The sequence below is a fragment of the Acartia tonsa genome, chromosome 6 (assembly GCF_053477335.1).
Source record: "Acartia tonsa isolate MP-2025a chromosome 6, ASM5347733v1, whole genome shotgun sequence".
Classification (NCBI taxonomy): domain Eukaryota; kingdom Metazoa; phylum Arthropoda; class Copepoda; order Calanoida; family Acartiidae; genus Acartia; species Acartia tonsa.
Genome location: NC_137265.1, coordinates 26,630,033 through 26,642,664, shown reverse-complemented (window position 1 = coordinate 26,642,664; position 12,632 = coordinate 26,630,033). Strand labels below are relative to the sequence as shown.

At 31.5% G+C, this 12,632-nt stretch overlaps 1 protein-coding gene across 2 annotated transcripts in view; it reads left to right on the top strand.

The window, feature by feature from the left end:
* The window catches only part of LOC145322243 (uncharacterized), a 30,174-nt gene extending 19,283 nt beyond the window's left edge, over positions 1 to 10,891 (top strand). For both annotated transcript variants that reach the window (XM_080164107.1, XM_080164109.1), the window contains 4 exons: positions 5,099 to 5,801; positions 6,252 to 7,180; positions 8,415 to 8,851; positions 8,990 to 10,891. In XM_080164107.1, the coding sequence (XP_080020233.1) occupies positions 5,404 to 5,801; positions 6,252 to 7,180; positions 8,415 to 8,851; positions 8,990 to 9,370 (2,145 nt within the window). In that variant the 5' untranslated portion in view covers positions 5,099 to 5,403 and the 3' untranslated portion in view covers positions 9,371 to 10,891. The remainder of the gene's footprint in view (positions 1 to 5,098; positions 5,802 to 6,251; positions 7,181 to 8,414; positions 8,852 to 8,989) is intronic.
* Positions 10,892 to 12,632: the final 1,741 nt, after the last annotated feature.

Below are 12,632 nucleotides of genomic sequence, written 5' to 3'. Positions count from 1 at the left end.
ATTAAAACAAGTAAAAAAAATATTTCCTTTGAAATTTAGTAATATTTTCTTGAAACAAGTACAGCATAATATGATAAAATAACTGGTAGAAAATTCCTAGGCAGAATAGTTTTTCCTTTATTAAATACAATTTTAAGGATAAAAGACATATTTAACATTAAGTTCTCAAGTTATATATAGTTTTCTTGTTAAAAAGGTGCAACTAACTCAATCAATTTTGATTTCTAGGATTTTTACTTATTCCTCTATTCATTAAATCCATAAATTTAGTTGAATTGTAAATGTTAACAACTCTCATGGGATTCTTACATTCTGGCATTCTTTTAAAAAAGCAACATTCAAATTCATGGACGGTGAACTCCGCTTTAAAGCTTTACAATGAATATAACTTAATTATTATTATTTCGTAGGGTAATAAATTTTTCGTCATTAAACATAGAACATGTTTTTGTTGATTACATAAGTATTTTATTAGAACTACCCGACTCTGACGTCATTCCTAAATTATACTATTGCTCTGTTTTAAAAAGCCTAAAAAATGAAAATAAATAGATTGATCTATAAAAATAGTTGAGGGTAATTAAAAAGTGAAAATTTTTCGAGTGCTCAAAATATGAACATATGTTTATATTTTAAGTAATAAATCAAAAGATAATAATTTTATTTTGAAGCACATTTTTCATGTTTTGTAATAAATTTGTTAGGTTATCTTGTAATATATTTAAGATTAAAAAAACTTATGATTTCCAAATGGTCACAATCTCTGTAAAACTTTGGCAAATCAGTTAATCATTAATTTTAATTATATATCTATTATCTATGTGTGTCTAATCGACTCTCATTATAAATGCCACTTCGTCAATCGACGACAAAAGTTTCCAGATTCAATAGACACTTTTTAATGCAGGGTTGGGGAAAAAAGTGATTTGCCAATTTCTTTAATTTTCTCGCAATAAATTTACCAGAGGGGAAAAGAGGTAATAACCAAAGCTGATTTTTTAGAATATCCCAATTTTTTTCTACGTCCTAAGAAAGACGAACGAACATGATATTATAGAACAACCATGCATCTAATATTTGAATTTATTGGGTGTTAATGAAACTAGTCAGATCACATTTATCCTTCTATTGATAACTCATTATAAAGATTTCGATTTATAGCCTATTCTGAAATTCAAACTTTTCTACATTAGGGTGTGACTTAAATTCTAATTTGAGATTAAATGTTCATTTTTAGTATTTGTCAACCCTGTTAAATTCATTTTGAACACGTTTTCCTTAATTAGAAAGAATAACAACTTAACCCCTAACTTAAATCGCCAAAAAAAAACAGTTCCTTTCTAAATCTTTTTTTCTTTTATTACAAATAATTGCGATTTTTACATTCTTTAAACGACGTAAAATCAACAGTATTTAAAATTTTGCATAAAAATAAGCAAAATAAGTTGATCTCATTTTACAGTTGATCAATTTTAATATGGTTTGTGCGTTACATCATATTACATGAGTAATAATTTAGTCAGGTACAGGGAGGTAAAACATGAGGAATTTATGTTTTAAAAATTAGTCAATGACCGGGGGAGGGAGGTAATTTTTTTTTAAATTAAGAAATTTCATTTTTGCAGTCACAAAATTTTTATATCAAGACTCTTCCATAGGGTTTCCCACGCTTTTATACAAGTTTAGACATTTATTAACAAAATTTCAGGAAAAAGTAAGTAAGTAGTTATCAATAGGTCTTCAAATATCATTTTTGTAGTGTTTTAGCTTTTAATAAACAGATGATAAAACAATCCCCTAAGCTTTATAAAACTTATCCTTCTCTCTAAGCTTTATATATAATGGTACATAAAAACAATATAATTTATAAACTTTAATATACAGAAATAACCTTGTCCTTTCTCCCTGAGCTTTAAAATCTACAGTTTACAGTCCTTTCCCCCTGAGCTTTGTGTACTATATATATACACAGATAAAACTTCAACCTTTTTAATAAAAGGCATAATTATCCTATTTCCCAGATCTATGTAAATAATGATATACAGAATCACAGATATAAAACTAATCCTTTCTCCCTGATTGATGTAAATTATAATATACAGATATAAAACTGATTAAATCATCATAAAATGTTGCATATTGCTCAATCCTATTTTTTTAAAAACATTTTTTGTTTGTACGCTACTTTTGCCGATAATGTTGTTTAGAAAAGACTTAAATCTAAAAATAAAATAGCCTTAAACCATCCCAGGACATATTAAATCTTTCTTAGAAAAAAAACTGAATCATTTCTGTAGTTATTGAAATCTCAAGCTTCAGATAAAAAACAACATTACAAAGTAGAATATATAATTGTATGAACAAGATTCATATTGTACTAAATATTGTCTTATTTGTCTTATCTATTGTTTTTATTCATGTACACAATAAAAAAATGTAATTGAGCAGAAAATTGATAATGGATCACTTTGTAAATCATCCTTAAAATGTTTTACAAGAAAAAATATACATATGATCGCTTTAAATATTTTGAATATTTAAGCCCTTTTGCGCTTTTTTATAGCATGAATATTTGTAAAAAAAAAGTTACAAAGTACCTACTTATTTTTTACTTGATTTAAAATAAGAATGCTAAATAATTTCTAATAATTAAAAATAAAAGACTTTAAGTTTGATATTATGGATTGATATAGACAGCACGCCAAGCCAGTTTCTTTAAAACTCACTGTTTGTTTAACTAATTTTATGTACAAACAATTTTTACTTTTTTTTCTGTTTACTTTTTTCATCTGGTGATAAAATTGACAAGTATACATAGCGTGCTTTATCCAGGGACTATAGAAATAAATATAAGTTCCAGAATTTGCTGCAAATTAAAACAATGTTTGTCCGTTTAGGTGAAGCTAAATATCTCGCTAACAGCTTTGCTTACTATATTTATATACCATGATTTAAAGTCAATATTTGAAAAAAATTATCCTTTATAACATTTGATATATTTATGCATTATTATAATATAAACTAAAATGATATCTCTCCGACAGTATTAATAAAAGCTTAAGATCTAGCTGACTCGACAAGCCATTTGGGTTCTGCTTTTCAGGGAATAATTTTATCATACAGTAACAATACTGTGTGCATTTGAAATAAAGAAATTTTAAAGATATTTTACCGCTCCCTTCAATTTTTTGGTGTATGCCGTTGTCAAATCCAATCTATCCAAACACAATCGTAAAATGCATCTAGCCCATTTTTTGATAGCGCAGCAACTCCATAAAAAAACCTTATTTTGTGAAATATGAGTATAGTTAGTTAGGTATTGTTACTGTGTAGTTTAGATAAGATATAACTAAACAAGGATGACAACATCCATAAAAGCGAAGCACTGAAACGGTAGGACAAACGGACCTTAACACTTGTATAGTATCTGAACTGAAAAATCGGAACATAAATGTAAATATGTCGAATCAAAATTGTAGGTAAATTTGTTGAAAAACTGTTTAAAAACAGGATAATGTTTATGGACATACTTACATTTTTGGACTTGATTATAGAGTTGCTTCGCTTATAATATTGTTCTTTGTTGTCCCAGGAATCAATATACCAAAAATCAGATCAAACGGATAATTAAAACACTTGAAAATTTGTTGTTAAAAAAGTAGAAAAATCAACATGTTTAAAATGGACGTACGGACATTCTGGTAATGATTATAGAGTTGCTACGCTTTCTAAATCGTACCCAACTACTACAGGAATCATCATGCAAAGTTTGAAATCGATAGGACAATTCTAACATGCCTAAATTAACGAATAAAAGCTATCTATCTCGGACGGACGTACGGACGGACCGACCCTAATTATAGAAAAGCTTCGCTTTTAAAAACAGTTATGTATTAAAATTTTCCACCAATCATATGAATTGTTATTTAGGTGTTTTTGTCGCGCTGATTTGCACATAATTTTCCTTGTATGATATTATATTTTATTGCATGTACGTATTTGGGAGTTTTTACGCTCTTTACTGTTTGGTTCAACATAGAGACATAAAAAATATGTGCATTCACTTTCGGAAACTATTACATCCTATAAAATGTTTGAATATATTAAAATGGTGACTTTCCTCAAGAGGTGGTGTGGAAACCACCTAACCCTCTAGATTGTGTAATGATCAGTCTAGCCGTTTATGAGATCTTTCGGGACACACACAACTTACTTCTGAGCGGAAATGAAAAGACACAAATAAAAAATGCATTAAATTCAGATTTTATCATGACTTAATTTTTTTATGCTAAGCTAAAAATTTGAATAGAAACAAAATATTTTTAAAAACTTTGATAATTAATGCATCTTTATTGCATCAACTCTATAAATATGGTTTACAGTCCGTCTGCCAAATTATATGAGCAAACACTATGTCTTATCCATCTTTTTATTAATATCTAAAATATAAATATATCTAAGATTCTCATTTTTCTGCGACTTTTGGATATGATTTTTTAACTTAACACAGCTACTCTATAACAATAGTATTTTTTTGTCCTTCTAATGGTCACCTATTTAATCTTTAAACATTAACTGTCAGATAGAAATCTTAAACGTTCAATGAATTACTTCAATAGCATGCAAATGCTTTATAACCTTTGAATAATATTGTCCTTGTTTAAATTTAAATTATAAAATACCCAAGGACAACATCCAAAATAGCGAAGGTAAACAAATCAAACACAACAATTACAGGGTTATGATGCTTTTAGAATTGGAAACAAAATTTTTGAAATTAATTTATTGTTTACATGTTGCAAAATGCTTAAATTGAAGTACTTTTAGTTAAGTATAGGCACATGGCTAATTCGTCCTAAATATCACTAAATCAAAATTTAATTTTCTTGTTTGAAAAGGCGCATGGAATTTATAAGCTTTTATAATTATTACAGAAATCCTAATAGAAGGTTTACAATAAATTTAGAATAGTTTCGTGTGTAAAAAGTATATATTAGTCCCCATATTTTGATATTGAATACAGTCAGAAATTCTAAGAAAACATAAAACTAAACATTAATTTTCAATTCGCTATTTCATGATGAAATATTTATTTCAGGTCAGTAAATATCAAACACAAACACACACAAGTCACCGTAATAAAAAAATTGGACTGGAACAAAGTTTGAAGAAATATTAACATTAATTGGGTGTAGAGAAAAAGAATAAATGTTTTGTGCACAATAAGAGAGGAGATATAGAAAGTAGAAGATTAGTGAATTAATCTTGATATCTCAAGTTACACTCACACAGCTAAAGTTTCAACCCCCCCCCCCCCCCCCTCCCTCACACATACAGGTGAAAATATCACATTTATAAATCCTTTAAACAATGAAAAGGTGATAAAGTGATAATTATCAAAAAATGGATCAACAAACTTACCAAACATCAGATAGTGGTGGGAGAGAAAGGATGGAGGGCTCACGGCTCAATAACACACAAAATATGACAGATAATTTAAGCAAATCCAATGAGACTGATTATTCAACGCAACAGCCACCATCAAGATCTCAGCAACAACAAACCACAGCACAAACAAGAACATCTAAAGAACAATCAGATAAATTTGTGACACATCGTGCTAAGTACATAAGAAAAAGTTTAATGGGCATAAACAATTTGTTAGACTCGGCTTATGCGCGGCTACGGCCTTTGGAGACAATTTTTGTGGTTGGTGTGGTGCTATGCTGTACAACATTGTGTATGTATGTCACACATAAACATTTGGAGTTACAAAATATTGTCAAAACTTTAGAGTCAAGGTAAGATCTTATCATTTATTTTTTCACAGTGGGAATAGTTTTATTTTAAGTTTGATTACGAGTCACAATTATGCAATTCTATGTACACGGACAATAGTTACAATAATGACGGCTAACATTGGGACGGAATAATAGGTGCAAGGTCAGAATACTTACTTTGTCTGTTATAAATGTGACGATGAGTAATAATATATCCTTGCTAAAATTAATTGGAATTATTAAATGTAAGTGAGATATCTGATAACTAATTAATAAAAATTTCTATGAAACATTACCCTTAATTTGTAAGTCAGTTGTGTTTAAGTATCACATTGCAATTGTTTTTGTAAAAGTCTTAATTTATAAGTTAGGTCTGTTCATAGACTAAGGCATCCCACCTACTTTCAGCTTATACGCATCATTCATTGTAATTTATTTTACTTTGTAATTACATTTATTATATTTTTTCAGATTGAATCCAGTTGATAACCCAAATTCTTTATCTTCGTCCGCATACAGACAACACATACACCAACTATTAAGAGATGAACTTGATATACTAGCAGTTCTCAAGAGTACAGTTCAGTCACATGATGTCAAACTTAACACCTTACAAATATCATTTGATGAATTTTTGGGTGGGAAATTGAAGACTGTTGGTACGGACGACATTGCAAGCCACAAGAAGGAGAAACGATCAGCTGATTGGATGTCTTACAATGGAGCTGGAAGTAATAGTGGAAGTTGTAGCTGTGTCGGACTACCTGGGCCGCCAGGTCCTAAGGGTGAAGAAGGTTTTCCCGGATTTCCAGGTGAACGAGGACCAATTGGTCCACCTGGACCCCCAGGCCCACGAGGAGAGGATGGGGAGCGTGGTGCACCTGGTTACAGATTCCTTCCTGACAGAGTTAATCGGCGTGGAGCTCGTAGAACTGCCCTGACTAAAATTGCTAACAATTATGGATATGCTGAGGTAATTGCCATAAAGGGGGATCCAGGTATCCCTGGAGCTCCAGGACCTCAAGGACCTCCGGGTCCCATGGGAGTGCCAGGCTTTGATGGAACTCCTGGACTTCCAGGTATAAAGGGCGATCAGGGTAAGCCAGGACCACGCGGAGAGAAGGGTTGGCCAGGATTAGATGGATCTCCAGCTAATCAAATGCAGGCAGATGCGGGCATTAGATCATATTCAATTGGAGGAATACAGGGACCTCCCGGACCACCTGGTAAACCTGGAGAGAAGGGTGACAAGGGAGATTTATCACTGTATGATTCTAAGAAGCATGCTAAGGTTGTGCAGGGACCACCTGGTGACAAGGGAGATCTGGGACCTGAAGGACCACGAGGAAAGAGAGGAAAGCGGGGAAGAAGTGGTAGAGCCTCCAGAGTTGGCCGTCCAGGTAGATTTTATGATTTTAATTTGGCAATGTACTATTTAACTGTAATACCGAACATATTCTTTTCTTTTGGGTGTAATTGTTTTTTTTGTGACTATTATTTTGTTATCATCTTGGCATAAGCTTTTGGATGAAAGATGTTCTTGTGTAAATAATAATGTTTAATTTCCTTGGTGTTTTCTGCATCCGGTTTATTACATTCAGGGATATGACAATGGATGTAAATTAATTCTACCCTCCTTTTTTTTGTAAATCTAATTACTTTAGGTTTCTTAGTATTAATATAATGGGAATACTAAGATAAAAAACATTTCTTGTATTCCTCTCTTCTCTTTGATATGCTACGGACAAATTTTATTTATGAAATTATATTGCATCTAAATGGAAGACACTTTTTTATACTGCTTTTTATCAGTCCTGTTTTACTATATTTGTCTATCCCTAATCCTTCTTTTTGTTTCATGATAACAAATTATTTCATTTTTCCAGGAATGGAAGGGTTAGCCAAAAGCTCATGTTACTTTTCAAAATAGATTTAATAATTTTTACTTTTTAAAAATTTTCCTATTTCCAACAATACTTTTGACAAACTCATCTAAGATTCGTTACTTAAAAACTACATGGTTAAATTACATTGCCTTTTTGAATTTTCTTTCTCAATAACTAAAGTAAACTTAATCTATTAGAGACATTAAAATAATCTCTATAACTAAACTTCTTGCTTTACAATAAAATTTAGATTCAAACTAGCAGTCAACTTTAAACAGTATCTCATTTACTAACAAAACGGACCAGAAAAAATCTTTAAAAATATCTTTCAAAAATTTTTAACTTCTCTTTATCCCTGCAGTTAACGCCACACAAAAAGAGAAATTAGGAAATTTGATTTTGTGTCGAACCCCTTTCATTATCCAAATTAATTGCATTTTTTTCTTGTTTTTTTTAATAAAAAATTGCTGTTGAAAAATATTAGATTTTTTCTCCTTTTCTTTAAGTAAATATCCAATTAGAGAGAGAAATAGAGAAAATTAGTTGGAGTCATGAAATGTGAAGGAAAACAAAAAACGTTATTATTTTTGCCAGATATTTTATAAACAATTTTATGAAAAAGCCAGACATGTCTTGACTTACTAATTAGCTTTATCACAATTGTTAGAATAACAATAAAAATAACAAGTATTATCGTCTATGACAATACCAAATCGTCGACATGATTTTTATGAATTGATTGTTTTAGGTATACCTGGACAAAAGGGCGAGCAAGGTCTATTGGGCCCAATGGGTATCAAGGGCGAGAAGGGTTCACAGGGACGCGAAGGCCTTCCTGGTAATCCAGGTCGCCTAGGTCCACTCGGACCCAAAGGCGACACAGGCAAATCTGGTCCACAGGGCCCACCAGGCTTCCCTGGTCATGCTGGATCTAAAGGCGACAAGGGTGACCATGGAGACATGGGACCACCTGGCCTGATGGGACCTCCCGGCTTACCAGGACCCCCAGGATATCCGGGTGTCCGAGGTGAGAAGGGAGATCAGGGAGATACAAAGATTTCCAAGAAGTTGAGACGGCGTACTGGTGGCAGCTACCAGAGTGATGAAGGATATATTGGTGGTGGTCTTCCTGGACCTCCAGGACCTCCGGGCAGAGATGGTGTCATGGGACCTCCGGGACAAAAGGTAATACTAGTTATTTTTATATATTATTATTATGTTTACATTCTACTACGTGGCAGTGGCATAGAATTAATGGATTTAATTAAATTTTAATTCTGGAAATACAAATATTTGTCAATTTGACCTTTCATATAATTTTAGGGAGATCAAGGAAAAGATGGAGTGAAAGGAGATGAAGGTGACAAGGGCCACAAAGGTGACATGGGACCAATGGGTCTACCTGGACCTATGGGCGTTCCTGGACCACATGGACTTGAGGGTCCTGTTGGTCCACAGGGAGACATTGGACCTGCAGGACAGCCGGGACAGAAGGGAGAACGCGGTGATCGTGGCATAATGGGCCCACATGGACAAATGGGACAGAAAGGAGATCCTGGATCGCCGGGAAGGCGGGGCAAAAAGGGAGATAGAGGACTTGACGCTCCCTGCCCTCTGGGCAGCGATGGTCTTCCTATGCCTGGCTGTGGATGGAATAAACCTGGATATAATGAAGACGAAGATTATGACAAACCTAGATATTAAATAATTCTAGAGCAGTTGCGCAAATAATAAAAAAAGTTTCAACATGAAATTAACTTGAAATTTGTATGTTAATTAATCAGTAATGCATAATTACAGTAAAGTTGAAACAATAGTGATGCAACTAAGTTTACTAGAACAAGAGATGCATACATAAGATTGTATAGAAACTAGTAAGTTGTTGTCCTATCATTTCCGCGTATTCTTTCATATTACTATTTAAAAAGCACAAAGCAAAAGAATGGGTAAAATTGAAGTAAACTAAAAGTGGGCAGTGTGTGCTGTAGTACTCATCTTGTTTCTAATGTTTTGATAATGTTTTAAAGTTAGCGGAAGTGATGGCACGCCAACATAAGAGAGTACTTGAAATTTGCAATAGTCTTCTTCAAATAAATTGAAAAGGATATTTTTGCAAACATTAAATTCAAATATTAAATACATTAATATACACAAAATAAAAAAGTTATAAAATATGCTCTTAAGCATTTTAAAAAAAGAAAGTGATTTTTTAAAACTCTGACTCAACAAATAGTGAAGCAAACAAGAACCAAGTTCTTTCAAATGCTACAAAATGTCCAGGTTTAGAACCCATTAATCCATCCAGAATATGAATGAACAATCGTGCAGACGGACTGACAAATATATCTAATAGGTGTACTGATCCTAAAAAAAGTATTTACTTCATCGCTATTTCAGTGATTATTATAATCTAAAAATTGAAACGCAGTGTCAAATCTTTATTAAGTCTTTAAAATCTCTAGATGTTCAATATTATGCTTTTATTCTTATTGTAAAATCATTTATTAATTGTCATATTTTAATTTTATTTTTATCATTTAATGAAAGAGTTTTTAATTAAATTTAATGCAAGTTTTTTAATGATAAAAATAAAATTACTTCATATTTATTAAATTACAATGTTTGAAATCAAGGGAGGAATATTTTATCGGAAGAAAAATTGTATTTTATTCAACTTGTCTGCTAGGATTAAATAACAGATTATGATTTCTGTCACATAAAAGCACTATCTCAAAAACAAAAAAATTTTCTTCGGTAAAAATTCTACTTTGGACTTTGAAAATAATGATTTAATTTAAAATTGGGTGAGGTAAAAAATCAAATATGGAATTTTATATTTGAAAATTATTTTTCATTTACATTTTGTCTCGAAGGACCCTTTCAAGCAAAAACTTTCAATATTATTTAAATTTTGAGAATGATGGTTGCAGGAAAACTTATTTGTTTAAAAATGGAATATATATATTTTAATATTACAACATATAAAAAAGGTCTATAATATTTATAAACCAAATCAAAAGAAAATTAAATAATTGAATGGATTAAATTGTCAGAGAAAAGTACTTTTAAAAAATATAATCTAAATACATTTTTATGAATATAAGGATTGACAATCCAATAATAAAAAATCTTCTGACATCCTAAATCAGGCCTCGAAACTTAATATTATATGAAATACTCTAATTATTGTATTATTTCTACGCTAAATAAAGAAATCTTTATTAATTGTTGTTTATTATTTAAATTTTAGACCTATCGAAAGGAGCTTTTTATTTTGGGGGGTAAAAATTTTTTAAGGGGGGGTCCCAAAATGAAATGTGTAATGGTTACTTAGTTCAGTTTTCTTTAAAAAGTTTTCTTTCAAAAAAATCAGGTTGATATCTTTAGAAATAAGCTCAGAACTCATATTTTTGTGTTTTGAGTGTCTTTTGCTCCACTAGCCCTTGGAAGGAAAGTCCCAAAATGAAATCTGTGTAGGTTGCTGAGTTTGGTTATGTGGAAAAGTTTTCTCAAAAAAAATTAGGTTGATATCTTTAAAATAAGTCCAGAACTCATATTTTTAGTTCTGGGGGTCTTTTGCCAACAAGCCCCTAGAAGGAAAGTCCCAAAATGAAATCTGTAAATGTTACTGAGTTTGGTTATGTTAAAAAAGTTTACAAAAAAAATCAAGTTGATATCTTTAAAAATAAGCTCAGAACTCATATTTTTAGTGTTTTGGGGGGTCTTTTGCTCCACAAGCCCCTAGAAGGAAAGTCCCAAAAAGAAATCTGTAAACATTACATTACAATCTGTTCGGTTATGTTAAAAAAGTTTTCTTTCTGTGTGTTGATATCTCTTTTACTTCTTGAGATAACTACTGTTGGCCGAAGAGGGGGGCAAGCAGGGGCAAAGAAGTTTAATTACCATTTTTTGCCGGTTTTGGTTCTGGAGGCGCCGATTTTTTTAACTGAGCATAATATCTTAATAAGTTGTAATTATAAGCAGTGAAAAAAGTGACAAAAAAAGATATTTTTTAGGCCTTTTCAAAGGGCAGTTTTGAAATCCCGTTATTTAATAAAAAAAAATTAAATGCTTAGAGAATGGCTTGGAAGATGAATTTAGGTGTTCTGCATATTTCAATTTAAACATATAAGGCCAAAGATATAATATCCCAAAAATCTTTTGTCAAAGTCTACTCTACACCTAGCGCTGGCGATTTATATTTTCACAGGTATAAAATGCATGATTTTAGAAAACTGACTGGCGCTAGGTGTAGAGTAGACTTTGACAAAAGATTTTTGGGATAATATATCTTTGTACTTATGTGTTTAAATTGAAATATGCAGAAGAGCTTAAAACCTGCACATTGCTGAGATATTGTTAAAACCGCCGTGCTACCGTTATCTGTTGATATTTTACATGCCTGGCGCTAGGTCGCCAGTAAAGATGGAGAGCTGAAATTTTGTACATGTATTTCTAGGCTCCTAAAGTAACTTTTTAGGTTAGCAGAAGAGAAGACTGAAATTCGAAAAAGTGTATTTTCATGAAAAGGTCTAATATTTATTAACAATAGTGATAGAAAATGGTTATAACTGACAAAATATCGACTACACAATTATTTGATAGGGCAATAAACTCCAACTTAGTTTTTTTTTGAACACATTTGGTTTTAAATGGGGCCCTGCTGTGTCTGCATATCATTGATGACAGCAAACTTCAGTGGTTATATAAGTACGAAATTATGCCAATCGTTTGCAACTGCCCAAAGTATAGGCGTGAAAGGTAAAGAAATAAAAGAGTTGCGAGGCTACCGAGCCATGATAAAGTCTACTTTTCCTTGTAACTAATGTAAATGCACCCTATATAAATTGAATAGCAGCCACGCGCCAATAAAATTAAATATTCTTTACGCCTTCTCTTTATAACCAGAGGCGATTCAGAGGCTTTTAAAAAGGCAAAATTTATGAATTATTCAAAATACCAAATT